General features: G+C 41.2%; 1 protein-coding gene across 4 annotated transcripts in view; it reads left to right on the top strand.

The window, feature by feature from the left end:
• Positions 1 to 23,095, top strand: part of TRIP12 (thyroid hormone receptor interactor 12) — a 101,030-nt gene that overhangs the window by 15,919 nt on the left and 62,016 nt on the right. For 2 of the 4 annotated variants that reach the window (XM_066622658.1, XM_066622656.1), the window contains exons 2-3: positions 12,313 to 12,459; positions 22,934 to 23,059. In XM_066622658.1, the coding sequence (XP_066478755.1) occupies positions 12,362 to 12,459; positions 22,934 to 23,059 (224 nt within the window). In that variant the 5' untranslated portion in view covers positions 12,313 to 12,361. The remainder of the gene's footprint in view (positions 1 to 12,312; positions 12,460 to 22,933; positions 23,060 to 23,095) is intronic. The other 2 variants (XM_066622660.1, XM_066622659.1) reach the window with 1 other exon arrangement.

Raw genomic sequence — 23,095 nt, 5'->3', positions numbered from 1 at the left:
TTGATTAGAATGGGATTTACTTTTGAGTAGGTAGGCATGGGACTGGGCTCTCAGGCTACAATCCTCTCCTGGGATTTTACACAAATTGCATAGCCCATTGACTACATGGGCTTTTGGGCTACATTGACTACATGAGCATACAAGACTACAATAGGGCTTACTTCTAAGTAGAAATACATAGGACTGGACCCTTAAAAGCTCAGCATCCCACCTGTGAAAGAAGCAGGGACATCTGGCAAGTCAGGAGGACGGAGCTGGCAAGTCGGGGGAGGGCTGAGTATGGAGCGGGGAGGAAATTGAGTGAAGGGGGAGGTGATTGAGAACTGCTGCCTTAGTTTCCTTCCATCCCCAAGTGTCAGGCTGTAGTGTATTTGCGTAATTCTATGCAATTTGTGTAAAATGCGTCATTTCCGGGATTGATTTAGCACAACATTTTTTCCTAATCAAGGCAGGTCAGGGAATGGAACTCACACACATAAAAAGGCTCCACCTGTATTTGAAAAACCAGTAGCCACTGATGAGCATAATTGTAGCTTAGCTCTATCATTCCTTTCTTCTCTAGAAGGAGATGAGATGCTGGGTCCCTAGAAGATTTGAAGTTGAGTCTCTTCCTCCATGCTATCTCCAGATAACGGTAGTATTGAGCTTCAGTCTTGCTGCGCTATCAAAGAAGAAAGAAGCTCATGTTTCACCCTGTCTTTTCCATAAAAGGATAGAGGAGGTTGGCCCTGGCTGAGATTTTTTCCTTTCTGCCTCCTGTTGAAGCGTAAAAAAAGCATTAGATTTGTTTTGCTGAAATGGCTCTTGTATAATCCATTGGAGAAGCTTACCAAAAGAGGAAAACTCCATAGGTTGCCTGTATGAGTAGGTATCATGTATGATTCCGGCGGGAAGCATATAGAAAGAGGCTGACAAACATGAATTCAGTTGGAGCCCATCAATCAGCTGATTAGCAATGCTTTTCTTGTTCAGAACTTTGTGAACATAAAAGTGACAGTAGTTCACTGGATGTCTAGGATGCTTCCTAAGGTTGATGAACGGTAGAGTGTAAAGCACTTTTTGACACCCAGAAAGTAAGTGGTACTGGCAGGAAGGAAGAAAAGTTTTGAAGTATAGGTCCAACCTAGTTATACATGGATTCCCACTGCAAATGAGAAGGAATGTGCTGATCCCTGGAGAAGGGGAAAATCCATCCCTTTAAAAAAGCAGTTTAAAAAACTGCTTTTCATACTGTTGTAGAGTGACAGTCATGCAAGCAATCATTCCAATCTTCAGCTGAGCCAGGCAAAGGTAGGGGATCTGATGCATTTCTGACTGTCTCTCTACAACAGTAAGAAAAGCTGTTTTAAACCACAATTGTAAAGGGATGCACTTTTTAATTTTTTAAACAGCTTTTATTTAACACATTTTATGGTATCAGCAGGGAGTCCCAGAATCAAACCCCTGAGGATGTTGAGGCATGACCGTATTCCATTAGGAGCAATGGAGGGGCAAGAAACGTGGAAGTGGGTCATTAAATCTATTTTTCAACTGTTTTTTACCCATGAGGGGATCCAGAACTGAACCCTAATGGATAACGAGGGATGACCTGTACTTGGCATGTCAAACTTAAAATGGTATAGCTTTAATTAGTTTTATTCAACACATAATGATTACTAAATAGAAACATGCTAAATCAAATCCCAGTTAACTTGGGCATTGGTAAATATTCCATTTTTTTCTAGAGAAACTCATGTTCTTTATATTTGAAGAGGAAGAGTATGCATGTCTCCGTAGGCCATTTTTGATTTGTATAAATGAGACAAATTAGGTAAATTTAAGTGTTCATTGAAGCCCCAAACCACAGCCTGGCTATACAAAAATTATGACATCTGCTATGGGGGGGGGGGGTAGAATATTGTCTTTGGCAGTAGTAGATGTCATAGTATTTGAGGTTCCTGTGTGCAGTTGGTGTTTGCTATCCCTAGAATACTTGCAGAAACTTGGGACAAAAGTCAAACAGCAAACGTTGATCTGAATCAGTGTTGGATCTCAGGTTCAACAGCAGCTCTTTCAAAGTCCAGTATTGACAATTTGTTGAGACTGTGAGCATTTCTGTGTTGCAGCATTTGATCATTGATATCAACAGCCAGGGAGACTGGGTAAACTGTGTCTCCAAATTCCTGAATCGCATTGTTAACATGACCTTGTACTGAACAAAGATAAGTCTTTCTCTTCACTTTAGCTTACCAACAAAGTGCTGCTTTTGTACTGGCACAAAGATTTACAGGATTGGGAGTAGGGTTTTACCAGTGCCTGGTTGAGCTGGATTCACTACTTTCCCTGACAAAGTAGCAGCTCTTGCAGTCCATAAACCAAGGCCTCAAATTTTGGCCATCAGAACCATTCAGGGAGATGGAGGATCGCTATGATTTTTGGCAAACTTTGGATCCTAGAGATGGAAAATGAGTGTCTCTCAGCTTTCTTGAAGTTATTGACACATTTTAAAGCATATTGGATTTACCTACAGTAAGAATTCTGTTGTCCTGGGGGTGGGCAATATATTAATCACTCAGGGAAGGCTTTATATTTGTCAGGACACTCAAATTAAGTCCTAAGGTTATCAAATGCCTACACTGCAGTAAGAAATAGCATTTGGTTACTTCTAATTTGGCATTGATGACTCTTTAGTTAGTTTCATTGCACATTTGCAAGCACTCAATTTATTGGAGTATTAACAGAATCTTGTTTCTTTGCTCAGTTTTCACTGAGAGGAACAAAATCTCATTCTGAGATTTGATAAGCTGTTGGGAGACATAGATGGAAAAACTCTAAACTTCTCAGCAATTGCCACATCTTTTATGTTCTTAGATTTGTCAGTACAGGTATAACCTAATTATCCATGGATTTTTTTTACCTGTGGTTTTATCTCAATGCAATGAAATGGGCCCTTTGAATTAAAGGAAAAGTTGTTTAACAATTGCCTTGTTAATGCAAAAGAGGGCAGCCAACTGGCAATCCATCAATCATTCTTTCTCCAGGCACTTAGAACAGTTTCATTCCAAGGCATGTGACCCCTTCCTTCCCCCTGAGCATAAGATAATCACTTTGCATTCCTTTCCGGTGCTTTGCTCTGGGTGAAGGGAGGGGTCATTGCCTCAGAGTGAAGCCTTTTTAAGTGCCTGGAAAGAGACTGTCTGCCTAATGACTCTGTCTTGCATCACAAAGGTCATCAAGGGTGTTTTTAAATTGCCTAGCAAATGGACATTGTTTTTTTTAAATGTATTTGCTTTAATACAATTTTTGCCATCCATATGAGTTCTGGGAACTCTCATGAATAAGGAGACTCAACCTGTAGTAGGAATTGTGCAATTGTTTGGGAAGGAAGGCTATCCTCTATCAGGACACTCAAATGTACAGTAGTCATATTACATTGTAGCAAACAGCATTTTGTGACTTACAGTCCTGAACATGACCAAGAAGTGAATACCATTGAGTTCAATGAGACTTATTCCTATAGAAGTTTGTATTGGATTACAACCTTTCTGATCTTTTCTGGTTTGGCATGGGCGCTTTTTAAATTTTATATTTATGTTCTGAACATGCAGTATATTCTGAAAAGTAGTCAAAAGGTAATTAACTTCATAAGAAGTTGCTAGTGGCGATGCATATTGATAAATGCAAGACTTTTTGCAAGATGTCTTGGTTACCGAGTTGATAGCAGTTCCTGAAGTTCTGATCTAGTCTGAACTTGAGTGAACAGACTACAATTGAAGAAAATGGGCGTGGTCAAAGATCAAGTCTTGTTTGCCAAAACAGCAGAAATGGTATGCAAGCAAAAAGACTGGTATGCCAACTTGATCCTTCAGTTGTGGATGTTTTGCACCATTTGCAACTTTGTCAGTTCTTGGACAGTGACTTCAGGATGTTCCTTGTGATCTTTGCATTAAAACAGGCATAATCATAAAAGGCTGAATAACTGGATTTCTTGAAGACAAAATGTACACTTGTGTAGTTAGAATGCACATGCAAATATGAAGCTCAGTAGTACACAAGAGTAAGAAGATGCTGACTCTGTTCCCACGTGTAGCTATGGAGGGCTACCTAGGAGCAGTAACTAGCTCTGGTATATTCATCATGTGCTTGACATTCCATGTCTCATGGCTCTACTGTTCCAGAAATGTGATGCTAAAGTTTGCACAAGTTCGGCCCAAAACTCTGTGGGGTTCTCATTGGTCAAATCTGGCTTTCATTAGTTACATGTGATATATTTAGTATAGGCACCTGTGAGAGAGCTGTCCAACCTCTGCTTGAAAACCTCCAATGAGGGAGAGCTGACATCTGTACAGGGCAGTCTGGACAGCTCTTATGGTTAGGAAAGTCCTTCATGTTTACCCTAAATATTTTCCTGTAGTTTAAACCATAGGTTCTAGTTCGGTCATCATGAGCCACAGAGAAAGTCTCTCTGCCTTCTGTGTGACGGCCATCTTTCAAGTATCTGAACCATCTCCTCTTAGTCATTTTTCTTCTCCAAGCTAAACATACAGAGCTCTTTTAACCATTGCTCATTGGACTTCATTTTCAGACCTCTTTCCCTTTTGTATTTAGTTTAATGACTTCCTGAAGAGGCTAGTAAGATTCTTGCCAAACACATGAGAGGCATCCCATCTCTTGCCAGGACATCTTCATACAGTAGGTCATGGTCCAAGAAACCAAAGTGTCCACGAACTTTGTAGCCACAAGGCATTTGCTGCTTGTGGATTGCTGCTTACCTTCTTTTAGTGACCTTTGTTCTGCTTTGGTGAAGTGTTCAGTGCTTCCGCGTCTGCTGTCCTCTTGGCCTGCCCTGGTCAACTTTTTCAGTTCTTTTAGACGAGTGTGACACTACCAGAAACTGGGGAGGGGGGGGGAGAGGCATTGCCCTGCCTTCCTAGAAGATAAAAAGACCAGAAGGAGGGACAGAAACTCTTAAGACAAGGTTGTGCATTCCAAAGCTTCAGATAAAGACTCTGAAAGCTTTGTGTGAGAACTAAATTCTGGCCAGTTCAAGAGTAGTATAGGGTACAGCAGTTTGCAGCTCTTCGGTGGGCATATTCACAGTAATAATGCATGCATGAAACTAAAAGTCCAATCCTATTCTTTCCCTGCCATTGCATGCAGTTGCACCAAAACAGGCTGCACTGCATGCTTTGAGAGGGGAGTGATTAGGAGGCTTGGGAGGGGAAAAGGAAAGTACTTTCCTTGCCAATTAGTCTCTTCGGAGGTCTGAAGAGACAAATGGGACATATTGGGAGGCTCCACAGGTGACATGGGGCCTCCAGGCATAAATATTTGCAATTATTTTAAGAGACATTCCCCCCATGCACTCCCCACCTGTGAGAAGGAATAAGGGAAGCATGTATTTTTAGTTGGTGCTACTTAGTTGGATCCTGCACTACATCAATAATCAAATATTGCAAGGCATCCCATAAGTAGGCAACAGTAAAAGCTTGAGAAGTGATATATCCCTTTTTCTGAATATATAGAGCATATATACTGTGAGTACCACAGATTATTTTATTAGAACAAAGTTTCTTTTTCTGACCACACAAGTTGTCTGACTAATGGAATAGACATGTTTTTTACTTTGCATAGTGTTAAACTTGTAGGGAGTTGTGTGTTGGAAAGGTATGCTATTCAAATAACTTGAAGTCACAGCAGTTTTTCATCTGAGAGAAGTAATATTTAACACTGTAAAGTAAAAATAACATTTAAAATGGACTTGTGTTGACAACTCACAACTGAAATCACCATATGCATGTATATCACTAAGGCCCAAATCCTAACCAACTTTCCAGCACTAGCTGTGCCAATGGGACGTGTGCTACATCCTGCAGTTGGGTGGTACTCACAGAAGCCTCCTCAAAATAATTTGTTCCCTTACCTTGGAGCTGTGTTGCTCTTGTGTCAGTGCTGGAAAGTAGGTTAGGATTGTACCCTAAACCTCTTAAATTCATTTAAGTCAACTTTCATCTTGAAGCCCATTTATACAAAATTGTCATTTTATCCTTCTGCCATTCCGAACTTTGGATGCAGTTAAAAACTGAGACCAGACAAATTGACAGTTGGCTTGGCAAATACATTCTAACTGGGAGTACTTATATTTGAGTGGAAATTTCTCAGCAAATTGGTCTCTAGAATTCTACCTTGGGAACCACCTTGCGTGAAAGTCTTACTTCATAAGATTAAAAGTAGATTTAATGGCTTTGGATTGTGTGTGAAGAAAGTATAGGTGGCCCTCATCTGTGGGGATTGCATTCCTGGAACCCCTTGAAATCAGCGGATGTTGGAATTTGTGAATTTTAGACCCCCAAGCCCTCTGAACCTAACCAGAGCTATGCTCTGGTTGGGTCCAGAGGCTCTCCTGTGGACTGAAAACCATGACTTTGTATATTTGGCAAAAAACCAATAATCATGGTTTTTGGCCCTCTAAAGGCCTCAGATAGGCCCCTACAGCCCAGCTCCAGTCAAATTGTTATTACAAATACAATTTGTACATATAATACAATTTGTATTTGTAATATACAAATACAATGAATACAAATGATACTATGAACATGTACATGTCACATCAAGTTTTTGGGGACATAAGGAAGAGTGACAAGGTCTGTTTTTGGACAAGAACTAGCCAAGAATAAAGCAGATTTTAGACACAGCAAATGCAACTCTTAGAATGTGTGCATATCACATGGAACACAGCATCATATCTTAAAACATGTTCACAAGTGCTTACTCTCAGGTACATGGGCAAAGAATCAGGCGGCAACAGTGAGCAAAATGGACACTTGCATTTTTGGCCTTTTGGGAGAGAAAAAGGAAGTTCTTCCTTTGAAGTTTCTACCTGGAATTAATACCAGTGTTACCCCTTTCTGGTTCTTTCTTCCATTCTGATTTAAATAAACCTTCCAGCACTGGTGCAACTGCAATACAGAGCAGAAGTAAGGAAACAAATTGTCCCATATCTTGAGGAGGCCTCTATGACTACCTGCCCACCAAAGGATGTAATGTATGCATGGCTACACCAGCACTGGAAGATCTGCTAGGATTGGACCCTCAGACAATAACAGGCGCTTGTATTATAATTTAACAGCTTGTGGCTTTATTAAAATTTCTGAAAGGTCTGGAAAGATACTAGGTAATACAGGAACTAATACACTATCACTAGAAAGTTGAATTTGACAGGAAAATAGCTTGGATATATGGCTGCTTTAATAACTTATTTTTGTGTGTGTGTGTGTGTATGTGTATATGTGTATGTGTGTGTGTATATATACATATATATATATATATATACACACACACACACACCTACTAGTCAATTGAAGACAGTTGTATATGGTGTTGTATGCATTTTGATGTTCATATGCATGACAATTCATTAATCGGACTATTATTCTAATTCTATTCAAAAGTGTTGCTTAAAGAGCTTTACAAAATGAGACTTAAGCAGAATTAATATAGTACAGTTAAACTGCTCCAAATGTGAATGACATGTGTAATATTTTGGGAAGGTTACATATGACTTGTAATGGGAAATAAAATGTAGTGTGTATGTGTAATATTGAATACTTCCTCAGAACGATGTCATTTCATTCAGTTTGTAAAATCTTAAGAATCATTTCAGTTGTTCTTAGAGGGTGGAAAAATAGTGCATTGACCAAGTAGTAGAACTGAGGGAGCATGTGTGCATGTTTAAATCTTAAACAAAAATTCTTGTTTAGATGGCAGCACACCCCAGCAAGGAGAAAGATGCATATATAATCTGGGTAACTGCTGACATAGTTATATGAGTAGAACAAATTTTCTTTTCTGAGAAACTTCCCTTAAACTATTAACAAAACATTCTAAGATCCTGGATCTTATGACTTGCTTTACATTCCCACAATTCTAATCTCTGCTATGGACCAATGTGGGTATTACACTACATGATGACTTTCTATGCTTAAGAAAGGAGTAGCATTCAGACCTTCACTGGGGTGATGCTCCAGTGTTGGATGTTCTCCATGACAGGGAAGAGTGTTTTTTCCCCCCCTTCCATTATGAAGGTTGCTTCTAATGATGGAGCCCTGCTGTGCTGAAAATCTGGGTGCTACTTTAGGAGTAGACCCAGGTGAGTTCTAAATCTGTGTTTGGAGCATTGTCCTGTTGATGATAACCATCTATGATGAATGCTGATCACATGATGGGGAGAGGGCAAATAGGTTATTTTGTATGGGGTGTATTGGGGCACACACATTTTTTTGGTAGCTTGTTCTCCATGCTCTAATAGCTCAGCTTGTCCTCAAATATGAGATGGCTTTTCAAATTCTTGTACTGGCTTTCAGTCTTCTTGCTCTCTCTCGCAAACTTTCTGTTCTCTGTACCCTTGCCCCAACATCCCTGTCTTGATACCTTTCTCCAGTTATCACTTCTTCCAACTCCTCCATCCTTGAATGCCCTAGGTTTTTACTCTTTAAGGCAGTGTTATTCAAACTGTGAGGCGCGGCTCCCTGGGTTGGCGCCATGAACGCACAGGGGAGGCGCGGGTTGTCCTCTTGCAGTGACCGTCACACCACTGTTCCTGTGCAGAGCCCCTCTGTCTTCTGCTCTTTTTAAAGCAGAAGAAATGGGGGTTGCACAGCTGCTCCTTCCGGACTGAGAGTAGCTGTTGCTGTCCACCCTCTTCTCCCTCCTCTCTGAGTCTGCTGCCTTCTGTGTCCTCTTCGACTCCAACCCTCCAGCTGGCAAATACTGAGTATGCTCAGTTTGCAGTCCTTGCCCTTGCTGACTGTCAGAAAGAAACCCTCGTTGATCCTTGTCTGGTTGGTTCCTATTTCCCAGCCTGGGATCGCTTCTCATCAAAGTGAAATCTCTTTTCAACCCCCTCCCTCTTCCACTGCCCCCTTTCGATCTCCAAACCTTCCTGCTTTCTTCCCCCTCCCCAAATAAAACACTTCCTATTTTACCAGTCACCAGGGCTCTTAAAGTTGTTTCCATGCAGTTGGCAAGGGGGGAGGGGAGAGACAAGCACACACTTTAGTTGGCCAGGAGCAGAAAAAGGGTACTGTTTTTAAAGTGATTTATTAATCTTGTTTGACTGAAGAGGAGAGGCTGTATTTTTAAAGTGATGAATCTTGCTATTTGAAGGGAATACTTATCAGCCATTGATGAAGTGATTGCCAGCCCAATCCTATCTGCTTTCTTGGGAGTAAGCCCCATTGACTCTAATGGGACTTACTTCTGGGTAGACATGCATAGGGTTGAGCTGTGCATCTCCTAGTATAGAAGATAAATCAGCCTCCTAACCAAACCCTTATCAGCTCTGATATATTTTCATGGTTTTTTTTGTTTGTCCCAGCTGCTGGAAAATTTTTAATTATATTACATTAATAAAGGGTTCAATCCTATCCAAGGAGAATGGGAGAAATGACTAGTTGGATTGGGGTTCACAGGGTGTGTGTGTGTGTGTGTGTGTGTGTGTGTGTGTGTGTGTGTGTGTGTGTGTGTGTGTGTGTGTAATGTTGGTCAGACTGGTTGTTCACAAACTTCATTTGATAAAAACAATTCTACTGGTATGCTTACAAAGTTAAAAAAAAAAAAGAGTCCTCCTGGAGCAGACGAAATCTACCTACTCAAGCATCCTGTCTCCAACAGTGATGAGCAGCTGATCATTTATAAAGCATGTATATTGCTGTGTATTAATAATATATTTTTAATATCTGCATTTAATTAATGATATGATTAATATAATTTAATATAGTAAATATTTCTGGCCACTTCTTGTTTAATGATGTGACTTCCAGCCCTCAGGAACATGATGGGGAGTCATGGCCAACAGCCACGGGATCAAGGGAGCCACAGGCTGGAAAAGTTTGAGTACCACTGCTTTAAGGGCTCGATCCTATCAGACGTCAGCAGTGGGGCTGTGGCCAGTGCTGGGTTTTGCAAACATGCCATAAGGTACATTTGTGCCACATGAAAAAGAAGCAGTGCCAGCAGGAAGTAAAGCTGGGGCTTTACTTGGTAAGGAGGCAAATGTCTCCTTACCCTGAGGAGACCTCCAGCTGCTTCCCTGTTTCCACAGAATATGGTGGTGGCTATTTTGGCACCACTGTACCATGGATTGAGCTGTAAGATGATTCTTTGCATTTCTACTTGTTGCCTGTACCTTGTAATACCTTGCTAGCATTATTTCTTTGAATCTTGCCTTTTCTATTTAATTAAAGCATTTCCCTTCATCATTACCATCTGAAACTAAGCTGAAATACTAATGATGATAGGAAATTCTTTTGCTTCAAGTACTTGTATGTCTTGAATAGTCTTCCCTTTCAATACTTTGACTTTTTATGTTGGGATTGAATGGAAAGCAGTGGCACTTTAACAGCTTTCATCTTGTGGTTGATAGGCAAAACTGCATACAGGTAGAATTCTAATTCAAGAAGATGTAGACCCTGTGCCTCCAAGGACACTAGCATAGCTATCTAGGATTTTCCTCCAAGTTAACTAGCAAAGTTACAACAGTCTTTTGGCGATCTTGTGATTTTACTAGAAGTAAAAAGTGCAGAAGTGCAGAGCAATGAATGGCTCCAAAATTCATGCAAGTTGCTTCTTTTTTCAATGCTGGCCAGTTTTAAATGTTATCCCTAGATGAGCTTAAAGTTCGGCATTTATGAACAACTTGAACGGTGAAGAAATAATATAATCAAGGTCTACCTTCAGCATTTGCCATGTTTTGAGTTTCTAATTTTCCTATGGAGTAGTTTAGCTTTTTATCCAACTAGTCATAAAGGGGTGGCAATCTGTACTCCAGTAAAACAGCAGCTGTTGGAAGCCTTCATGGATTGTTGACTTTTAATATAATCAAGTGTTGCCACTAGAATGTTTCAGATCTATGAACCATATTTAAGGGGTCTCTCACTTGCTTACTCTTTTTTGCATGAATTCCCCCTCCATTAGCACCTACTCTGGCAGTATATTGGAACTGGCCTTAACCATGGTCTACATTTACCTGAGGTTCTGTATTAATCAGGATCTGAATCTGGTTCCAAATCTAGTTGACAATGCTTGTTAACTATTAACAGTAGTGAAGGCTGGGATTTTGTTTTGAAGGAAGACTTTTGTTCCACATTCCATCTTCTTAATCATAGTTAAGGGCTCAGGGGTGTTATGACTGCAAAGGCCCTTAACAATATTCAACATATTGTTCAAAAACTTGACTGTTTTTCATAATTTGTTTCTCATGCATCAATGGGTATTCAACTTTCCCTCTGTACCAAAAATTTGCACCCTCTTTCTCGCAAGGCATGCTAATGGTCCACTTGTTGCCAGTTCTAGGTCAGGACTGCTAGTCCTTGAGAATATTGCCTCTTCAGTGGATAACTTTGTAAGAAGATAGCTGTGGTGTACAATGTCATTGCTTTAAATATTAGTATCGGTGTAAAAGTATACTGGTTTTATTTGGTGATCTTTTGTGTGTTGGTTTTTAATTTTAAAAGTGATTTGTACAGTAATTCACAGAGGCAAATTCAGCATGGCTTGAGTCGGGTCACAAGTCTCCACCCCCACCAACAGTTTTTGTATTGTAAAAACAGAAAACCCTGTCATCTTTAGAATGCAGTGATAGCTTTGCATATAAGAGTGGCAATACAACTAATTTTCTGTTAAGGGAAATTGCATAACTTAATTCAGTTTTTTCAAATTTGACTGTTGTAAATCCATGGGTCAGATGGGATGTAATTTCCAACAGTTTGAGACACTGAGGGTGCAATCCTAACCAATTTTTTAGCACTGATACAGCTGTCCCAGTGTGGTGTGCACTGCATCCTGCAGTGGGGAGTCAGTCAAGGAGGCCTCCCCAAGGTAAGGACATGCTTGTTACCTTACCTTGGGGGCTGCATTGTGGCTAAGTCAGTGTTGGAAAGTTGTTTAGGATTGCGCCCTGAATAAAATGTTGACACAGTTTTGGTCTTTATCCTGGAGTGTCTCTTCATGCTACAACAGAAGCAGTTTGATATAATGGCAAAAAAATACTACAAAGTAACTCCAGAGAATTTGATTATAGTACTTTTAGGATTCGTTCTGTTTTAAATATTTGAAATCTTTACTCTGTAAAATACTGTAGGTATGAATGTAACATTTAATGTGAAATAGAAGTATTGCTAAGGAAGTAGATAGGTTGCTAACTGACCATTAAGACAATCTATAACAAATGCTTTGCTTATTGGATTATTTATATCTTTTGTCTCTTAATCTCCTTTAAGACAAGTGTCTCTCCTGGCAGACATTTATTAAGTTGAATGTTTTTTTGTCTTTCAGTGAATGGTAGTGTCTAGAAAGGGTATGTCCCTTCAGGAGAGAGGTGCCAATGTCCAACCGGCCTAATAACAGTCCAGGGGGGTCACTGCGACGTTCACAAAGGAACACTGTCGGGGCCCAACCACAAGACGACGCAGTAGGAGGAAGGTATGGCTAATATCTATAAGCAACTTGTCAACAGTAAATATACGCAATTGAGAAATGAGGGAACCTGCTCATTTGTCTAGATCAGATGTCTCTTGAATCAGTATCTTTTGAAATGTTTGAAATATCCAGTTATTGATCTTAAGTGTCAATTAGCATTAGTCGTACATAGGATGAATTGCATTGTACAGTAACTGTAAACTGCAATCTCCCATAAATTACTCTAACCACTTATGTACTTCTGTAATATCCAGATTGCATGCCAAGTTTCACTTCTAATATGGAAGCAAATTTCAGACACATTAGTACTGTGTGTCAACTGGAATATTTTAAGTGTGTGAATTGTCCCATAGATACAAAATGCTAATGTGCCCAAATTTTGCTATGTTTTAAAGTTCGAAATGAAATTTTGAAATTTAGATACTGCAGAGTAAGTAGTTTACTAGAATTAACAAACAAAACGTATTCCTCAAGCTTGGATTTTTGTTGCTTGTGTAGTTGGTGATGCAGTATATTGATGCATATAACTTTTAAAATAAAGCATGGCACAAATCTCTTGCATGGTTATTACGTTTCTCATGTTGGGCTATGTTTGGCTAAATCTTCCTTATGAAGACTTTAATTTGTATAATATATTTGAAAAAAATGCTTCATATACATTTTTCTTCCATTAACCTAATCACTTAGTTCTTAAAATGTGCTAAAACCACAAACTTAACCTGAGGCATATTTTCAGTTTTGTTTGAAATACTTCGAGGGCTATTTAATGGAAATCTACTTTTTCTGTAATGACTCTTTAAAAACAAATTACAGTAACCAGTAAGCAGTTATAAACTGGCAATGCTTTATAAAATAACTTCCATGCTAAGGCAAAGCCTGTTGCTGAAATAAATTCCTGATTTTCAGGTGCAGTGATATGTACTTATGAATATGTGGAGTTCCACTGAAAGCAGGCAGCTAGACAAGTGTCATTACTTCATGCATGAGAGTTTATAGGTGACGCTTTGAGTTTTGTCTTTAGTTATTGGTCATTTTAGTCTATGAGTGGTTACCAAACTGTGGGTTGGAACCCACTGGTAGGTAGTGACCTGATTTTTGGTGGGTTGCCAAAGGGTGATAAGGAAGATCAGGTAACTAATGCCTGAAGCCCTGAAGCCATTCAGAAATCAGATACTGTAACTGTCCTTTAAGGAGCTGAACTCCTGCAGTCTGCAAGCATGTGTAAATATAGGGAGATAAATATTTGAGTGTCTTTCTAATTATTAAAAATAAAATTATTTCTATCTTTTTTTTTTAGAAGTCCAGCTGGATCCGGGTAAAGTGCTGTTTTAAAAAGTGGATTCTGGTGTTAAAAAGTTTGGGAACCACTGGTCTAGACCAGGGGTCTCCAAACCCCGGCCCAGGGGCCAGATGCGGCCCACGACAAGCCTCTGTCTGACCTGCAGCCAGTGCCTTGTCCCCTGAAAGCCTCTGGCCCATTCAACTGTACATGACCAGAGCTGTGCTCTGGTTGTGTCTGGAGGGTGTTTGGAGGGCCAGAGAGGTTGAATGAATGAGCCCATCCATTCATTTATTCACTTATCTAAGTTCCATCTCTTATTTATTTAAATTTTACATTTAAATTTTTTTTCTGGCCCTCAACACCATGCCAGATATTTGATGCGGCCTACTGGTCAAAAAGTTTGGAGACGCCTGGTCTAGACTAAATGAGTGTTTAGTTCGTTCCACTTTCTCAAATATGAAAGTAATTTTATAAATGATGAATGTTTGTACCTTCTGTGGTAATTTTCACATTTAACAAAGCAGATATGTTTGTAGTGTAGTTGCACAGTGATCCCTGCAGTTCTAAAAGGAAGCAGTGATGGAGTACACATGAAAGGGATCTATTATGTAACTGCTGAAGTGACTTTTAAATGTTGTGAGAAACCAGCTTTCAGAAATTGTGCTGAACATGATTCAGTTAACTTATGTTGGTGTTGTGTTGGTAACTTGTGTTGGTGCTGCATAGCAGCACCAGCATTGTTTTTAATGAGATATTGGGAGTGCATGTCCCTCTGGACGACAATTGAAATGGAGATTGGATCATTTAAAACTAGGGTGCCTTACCTTACTCTTGGTGATTCAATACATAGTTAAGAATGACCTGAAACGGGAATTAAACAGTGTATGGGTATGCTTTCTTGCATCTGTTTTAAAATACTAGTTAAGCACGGCAGCATGTCAAATTGTTTAGCACACTGATTCCCAACCCATGGCCTGGGGAACCACAGGTGGTCTGTGAGATCCTGAGAAAGCAGTTCACAAGGTCTCAGGGAAAAAAATTGCTTTTGATCACTTTCAGTGGCTCTCTGAGCGAGCAGCCTGCAGCTTAGCAGCAAACCACAAATCTTCACTATAAATAAATCTCTAATATCTTTTCTAATTACAGGCAGCCCGCATTATCCGTGCGTTCATTATCTGCTGATTTCTTCTTCGGCGGCTCCCCAAACCCCCAATGCAGGCCAATCTGAAGCCTCTGGGGGTGAGAAGAGCTGTGGTGCTCTCACTTCTGGAGGCTCTTCTAAAGCCCACAGAGGCTGTGTGAGTCTGCCTGCAGCCTCTGTAGGCTTCAGAAGAGGCTCTGGACCTACAACTGCTCAGCTCCTGTCAGGTGGGGGGGGAGGGTTGGGTTTGAAAACTGCAGTTTTTGAATACCCACTTTTTTCCTTATCTGGGGGGAATGGAACCCTTGAGGATAATGAGGGCTGCCTGTATTACAAACTTAAATGTATTTTTTGTGTGCATGGGTGGAGGATGCAAGATCTTGAATCTCTTCAAGATTCTCCCCAAGATCGGATGTCCACCCAGGCTCCTCAGCATCATCAGATCTTTCCACAAGGACATGAAGGGCACTGTTGTCTTCGATGGCTCCACATCAGACCCTTTTGACATCCGAAGCGGAGTGAAGCAGGGTTCTTGCGCCAACCTTGTTTGGGATTTTCTTCGCTGTCCTGCTGAAGCAGGCCTTTGGAACTGCAACAGAAGGCATCTATCTCCGGACCAGATCAGACGGAAAGCTCTTCAACCTCTCCAGACTGAGAGCAAAATCCAAAGTCCAGCTGAAATGTCTGCGTGACTTCCTCTTTGCCGACGATGCAGCTGTCACTACACACTCTGCCAAAGATCTCCAGCAGCTCATGGATCGTTTTAACAAGGCCTGCCAAGATTTTGGACTGACAATCAGCCTGAAGAAAACACAGGTCATGGTTCAGGATGTGGACTCACCTCCCTGCATTACAATCTCTGAGCATGAACTGGAGGTTGTCCATGACTTTGTGTACCTTGGCTCAACGATCTCCGACACTCTTTCTCTCGATACCGAGCTAAACAAACGCATCGGTAAAGCAGCTACCACATTTTCCAGACTCACAAAGAGAGTCTGGTCCAACAAGAAGCTGACGGAACATACCAAGATCCAGGTCTACAGAGCTTGCGTCCTGAGTACACTTCTGTACTGCAGTGAGTCATGGACTCTTCACTCACAACAGGAGAGGAAACTGAGCGCTTTCCACATGCGCTGCCTCTGACGCATCCTCGGCATCACCTGGCAGGACAAAGTTCCAAACAACACAGTCCTGGAACGTGCTGGAATCCCTAGCATGTATTCACTGCTGAAACAGACGCCTGCGTTGGCTCGGTCATGTTGTGAGAATGGATGATGGCTGGATCCCAAAGGATCTCCTCTATGGAGAACTCGTGCAAGGAAAGCGCCCTACAGGTAGACCACAGCTGCAATACAAGGACATCTGCAAGAGGGATCTGAAGGCCTTAGGAGTGGACCTCAACAGGTGGGAAACCCTGGCCTCTGAGCAGCCTGCTTGGAGGCAGGCTGTGCAGCATGGCCTTTCCCAGTTTGAAGAGACACTTTGCCAACAGTCTGAGGCTAAGAGGCAAAGAAGGAAGGCCCATAGCCAGGGAGACAGACCAGGGACAGACTGCACTTGCTCCCAGTGTGGAAGGGATTGTCACTCCCGGATTGGCCTTTTTAGCCACACTAGACGCTGTTCCAGAACCACTTTTCAGAGCGCGATACCATAGTCTTTCGAGACTGAAGGTTGCCAATACATACAAGGGTGGAGGATTGCATGTGGTCCATGACAATTCCAGTTTTTGCCTCAGTTGTCCATTGTCTCCTAAAGGTTGGGAAACACTAGTTGAGCAGGAGTTTCTCAGTGAACCAGGGAAGATTTTTGTTCTGTTTATTTGCTCTGGAAACTTGTACAGAGACCTGTATGGCTCTTCCTTGAGCTGTAAAGCTTTCGGGTGTCTCATTGTCAGAAGAGGACTCTCAAGAGAAGGCAGGCTGACCCAGGGAATAATGCTGGGGTTAGTGTGCTCACACCAGGGTTAGTGTGCACACCAGGGTTAGTGTGCTCACATCTCTCCTGCTTTCCCTTTAATGGACTAGCAACTGAATGGGCAAAAACCTTTTGAAGACTGTATTCACTGCCACTATCCCAGGTTATTGAGACCAGGCAGAGAAGGGCTATTGGGGGGAGAGGAACCTTCTCAGGAGAACTCGGAAGCCCAGGGTTCCTATTAAAAATCAATCCAACAGTAAATTGGCCTGGTTTTCGTCAGAAGGATGTAACCATGAACGCGCAATAGATGGATGCTGCTGGATCATACATGCCTTAAACCTGAGAAGACATAAGTGTAGCGTTTCTCATAGTGTGCTCCTAGGAACATAAAATATTTTGTAAATTGGCATACATTTTAAAATGTGTGTGTTTCATCACATGCTGGGGTTCCTTGGTATAGAACCGGAGTATCAGACTCATTTCATACAGCAGGCCGAATAGCAATGCAAGCTATCATAGCAACTAATAACATCACTGTCCCTCCCTGGTAACTATTCCTATCGTAAGAATTCCCTCCTCCCCCATCCATTCTGCTCTTCCTTGTCCCCTCCCTCATTCATAAAAAAAAAATTGGGCCATTCATCCTTTGTCCAATGGATTGGCCATTCTTTCCTAGGTGGACAAGAGAGCCCTCTCCCTCCCCGATGTCCTGGCTGACTCCACCTTCTTCTGGTTCTTCCCCCTAGCCTTGTTAAGCCTTCCTTCTCTCCCCCACACCCAGCCCCCAATTTCTGGGACCAACCTACCCTCTTCCTACCATGTCTGCTGCTCGTGCTGATCTGAATGCCGGCTTTTGGATCACCCCTTGAGGTCTTTTGTGCAGCACAGAAGCAGCAGGTAAAAAGTAGCAATCATGGACGCAACCAAGTTGCAGACACAAAAATTCACAAGTCCCTATGAATCAAGTATCTATGGACACTTTTCAGAGTCACTGTCATGAGTTGTGAGTCAGGGTCTTAGTCAGTGACACACGTGACTCGAGTTGTCACAAGTTGCGGAATACACAAGATGTTTTCACATCTTGGGTCAAATCTTTACCAGTCGAGTTCCATCCCTGATTCTAGGCATAGTTCAAACTACTACTTTTGAGAAAGCAGACTTGTTTTATATTGCAGTCTTCTTGACTGCAAGCATGATCCAAATTTGAAATGGGAGCCTGCTGAGGTGTCTATATTGTAGAACTTGATATATTAAGAATTGCCATAAATGGAGTATGGCATCCTGCAGAAGTGACACAAGAAGCTGTTTAGCTTGGCTTTCCTCGGTCAATGTTATGTGTATCAGAGTTAATCTGGTATGCAGCCATCTTGATATGACATATTGTTGACTAATTCGCATGTTTAAATATGCCCTGGCATAAGACTGAAAGGGTTGGTTGGACTGTTCTTAAATGTAACTGCCTGTTTGGCAAAGAGGCGGGTGGTTTTTTGTAACTACTATGCAGGAGTTGGAATCTCTGCCCTCTAGTTCTTTCTTAAAGGCATATTTCATTCTAGAATAAACTGCTAACAGTTGATTTCAACAGATCTGAATTGCAATAGGGGTGTGTCTTCTTTTGGGGACAGTATTTCAGTTTGGCTTCCAGTTTTTGCTTTCCATCTTTCTGGACAGTATTTGTAGTACAAAGTGCCAGAATTGAACAAATATATTTTGGCACTAATTCCTGTTCATGAAGGTAGAAGGAGACCGGCTTTCTTAGTGGGCACAAGGTTATCTATATAATTAAGTATTCTTGACAGTAAACTTATTATAAAGGAGCATATCTAAATGATGCAAAACAATGATGAATAGCATACTTGGGAAACCAAGGACATATCAGCTCCCAACTTGGCCTTTGGGTGATGGCTATTCTTTTAAAACAACCATTTTCAGCCACTGTGCCATGGCACACTGGTGTGCCATGAATGGTCTGCAGGTGTGCTGTGGGAGTTTGGGTGAGGGTCATTTATTAGTAGGGCCATTGGGGGATGTGATCCCCCCACCAACAGCATGGTGTGCCTTGTCAATGGTCAAAAAACCAATGGTGTACCTTAACAATTTAAGCATCTTGTCAGTGTGCCATAAGATGAAAAAGCTTGGAAATCACTGTTTTAAAGGATAAGGAACCCCCCTGTCCCCGTCAGCCTGTGTGGTGACTTCAGTACATCAACTGTAGACAATATTGTTACAAGTGCTACAGATACAGAAAGTTTTTTTTTTAAAGCCTTCAGTGCATGCACACATAAATATGCTCTATCAGGATCCTGTCTTTATTTCTTCCTTTGCTCTTTTCCTGGTTTTGGCTGCTACCAAAGCAGTCTGCTGTATTATGTCATATTTTAGTCTTCAGGATCAGAAGAAATTTATATTCTGGGAAGTTGATAACCCTAAACTGCTAGGCATATTAGTATTGCTCTGTTTTGTAGCTACAGGTTCAACTATTGAGTTAGATTGAGGGGTATTCCTATGTGAGATTTAGTCCCTCAGGATCTCAGTAGTTTTCTGGGAGGCCGCATGTTGCCAACATACAACTTTATTGTTAACAGGATTTTTTTCTGTTTAGTCTTATTCTCAACAGGGAGTATTGAAACAGACTTGAGTCTTCTAAGGCGTAACCCGAGCCAGTAAGAACAAACTTGACGCTTAAGCTACTAGAGCAGTGATTTTCAATCTTTTTCATCTCACAGCACGCTGACAAGGTGCTAAAATTGTCAAGGCACAGCATCAGTTTTTTTACCATTGACAAGGCACACAAGGCTCAAATCCCTCAATTGCCCTATTAATAAATGACCCTCCCGAAAGTCCTGCGGCACACCTGAGGACCATCCATGGCACACCAGTGTGCCATGGCATAGTGGTTGAAAATTGCTGTGCTATAGCAATGACACTTCTACTTTTAAGCCATTTCTGCTCAATGTTGCATATATGCAACAGGGACCAAATGTGTACACCTCTGGGTTGGGCAAAAATGGGTTAAAGGTGCTCCTATTATACTAAGAACATAGAAGGGCTCACAAATTTATGATCACCTCAGGGTTTCCCTGGTTTACTTCTCTATGTAACATTGATCTGGTAATTTTGACTTTGAAAACTTGTGAAGCAGTCCTGGCTGCTTCAGGAAAAGCAGCTGTTCTCCCCCAGTACCACTGAGAATAAGAGAAACAACTCTTCAGGTTACTGTCCTCTTTACCAAATTTGCTTGTATAGGCAAATTTCTGTGTGGCACACATTGCCAGCTATTCCAGTTCCAGAAACTCAAGGGTTGATGCTGTCCTTTTGATTTCAGAGGATGGGAAATATCTGAAGCAGAGATAGAAATTGCTCTTGAAAGAAGCAGAAAGGTACACTGTATTCTGTGGAGCTACTTCGGTACTAGTCATTTCCTCAGTTGGTTTCTGTGCTCAGGAGCAGTCAGAAGTGGCTGAAGAGACACTAATACCTGAGGTGAAATAAACCTAAATGATTCAGCCACTGGTTGTGGTAAATATAATTACAAATAATTGACCACTTGCTGCCCTTTAATAGAATGCTGTAGTCTGCCATCCTTGCCATGAGGCGCATGTGATTGCTGTGAGGAATCATCTGGCTTAATACTATGGTTGGCTTCAAAGGTGTGAGTGTGCTTTTCTTGTTATCTAGACAGGAACAAACACTGAGCTTACTTTTATTAAATGTGTTTATCTCAAAACTGCACATGTATGTCTGGTCACGTTTTGGTTTTTGCAATATTAGATTAGCTGATGGGGGACACTGACAAAGTGGAATATTTGCCAGTGGAATTTAGTAGATCATTTCCACTCTTCTGTACACCCTCTTGTGGAGGTTGCCAATCCAAAACTCAAGTATAGACTTCAGCAAGAAATTTTTTTTTTTTTATAAAAAGTAGTCCTAGTGAGTATGCTGGGAAATTCAGGCAAAGGAACTGTTTAGGAAATCGAGGACTTTAGATCTGGTTTATATTTCTTCCTCGGACTGGCCCCTTCAGTTGCAAGAACTTTGAGTTGAGCCATTGGGTATTTTTGCCTTTTACCACTTGACTATTAAGTCTCTTTGCTATGAAACTTGCACTAATCACTCGTTGACATGTTGCACCTTGTAAGTATTATCTGCTTCGCTTATCTTCCTTCTTGTCATAGGATGTTGTAACAAGCAGGGAAAAGTCTGACATACAATTGACTTAAGGTAGAACAGAACTGGGCTACCTCTGAGGATATCAGTGGTGTTGCATGCCCTCCTTAAGAAACCAAATTGTGTTGATGGAACTAATGTTGTTGCAGATGTCAGAAGAAAGGGTGTGTCCTTTCTTTTCTCTGTGATGTATGTTGAAGTGAGAGGCTTGCTCATACTTAACATAAGAACGTAAGATCAGCCCCGCTGGATCAGGCCATAGGCCCATCTAGTCCAGCTTCCTGTATCTCACAGCAGCCCACCAAATGCCCCAGGGAGCACACCAGATAACAAGAGACCTGCATCCTGGTGCCCTCCCTTGCATCTGACATAGCCCATTCCTAAAATCAGGAAGTTGCACATATGCATCGTGGCTTGTAACCCATAATAGATATTTCCTCCAGGCATTTTTCCCAACCCTGTTTTAAAGGCATGTATGCCAAACACCACATCCTGTGGCAAGGAGTTCCACAGACAAACCACACGCTGAGTAAAGAAATATTTTCTTTTGTCTGTCCTAACTCTCCCAACACTCAATTTTAGTGGATGTCCCCTGGTTCTGGTGTTATCTGAGAGTGTAAAAAGCACCTCTCTATCCACTTTGCCTTTCCTTTGCATAATTTTGTATGTCTTAATCATGTCCCCCCTCTGGCGCCTCTTTTCTAGGCTGAAGAGGCCCAAACGCCGTAGCCTTTCCTCATAAAGAAGGTGCCCCAGCCCAGTAATCACCTTAGTCACTCTCTTTTGCACTTCTTCCATTTCACTCTGTCCTTTCTGAGATGCGATGACCAAAACTGGACACAATACTCCAGGTGTGGCCTTACCATTGATTTGTACAACGGCATTTTAATATTAGCAGTTTTGTTCTCAATACCTTTTCTAATGATCCCAAGCATAGAATTGGCCTTCTTCACTGCTGCCGCACATTGGGTCGACACTTTCATCGACCTGTCCACCACCACCCCAAGATCTCTCTCCTGATCTGTAACAGACAGCTCAGAACCACTAGCCTATATGTGAAGTTTTGATTTTTTTGCCCCAATGTGCATGACTTTACGCTTACTTACATTGAAATACATCTGCCATTTTGCTGCCCATTCTGCCATTTTGGAGAGATCCTTCTGGAGCTCCTCACAATCATGTCTGGTCTTCACCACTTGGAAAAGTTTGGTGTCATCTGCAAACTTAGCCACCTCACTGCTTAATATAATTGATCAATAGTAAGGACTTAATCAATGGTAAGGACTGACCATGCCTGAGCAAGGGTTTAAATGGGTGTCTCATGTTGAAATAGAACCATGATTCACTGTCTCCATGTAAACTAATCTTAGCTAGTATTGTAGGAACCTGTTTGACAGAGTGGCTATTCACAAGCATGGCTTTTAAAGTAGTGTCTTAAGGGCTTGTAAGTACTGCTGAACAGTTGAATTAATGTGTTCACCACAGTGCTACTTGAAAAATCCCTAGAAACTGATGGAATGTAGGTCTTGGTAGTGAAGTACTCAAGTCTTAAGATCTAGTGGCTCCAGAAGTGGCCTACATGGCTTATTAAATACAGGATCGTTATGTGAAATTAAGAACTTCGTGTGAATTGTTTGAATCCCCCCCCAATATATTTTTGTGGTAAAATAATAGCCCAGTATTAAGGACAGTGGAAACTTAATTGCATGCTTGTGAATCTGCATTTCATGTAAAGGATTGGAAGAATGGAAAGCCCAGGAAATATTAAAAATCAATTTTTGACACCCTTCAAGGTAAAGGAATTGTCACTGGACATGGCTACAGTCTAGCTAACTTGTCTCCCTAAAATATTGTGGTGTAGGCTTGATGAAAAACTTACTTATTACAAATTCAAGTATGTAAATGCTCAAAGTATACATTTCTGTCTGTATGCTGGCTTTTCTGACAGCTGTTTAACTTTCTGCTGACAGGTCACATTTAGGGCAGGGAAAACATAAGGCACATAGCCCTTCTGAAAGTAGAAAATCTATATCAAAGGCACCCAAAGTGCAGTCCAATACTACTTCTGAACAGTCCAAGGGACACTTTTCCAAAAGGTAATCATTTTATATTTATGAATTCACAACTGTCAT

The sequence above is a fragment of the Tiliqua scincoides genome, chromosome 3 (genome assembly GCF_035046505.1).
Source record: "Tiliqua scincoides isolate rTilSci1 chromosome 3, rTilSci1.hap2, whole genome shotgun sequence".
Lineage (NCBI taxonomy): Eukaryota > Metazoa > Chordata > Lepidosauria > Squamata > Scincidae > Tiliqua > Tiliqua scincoides.
This window is presented reverse-complemented; position numbering and strand designations above follow the sequence as displayed.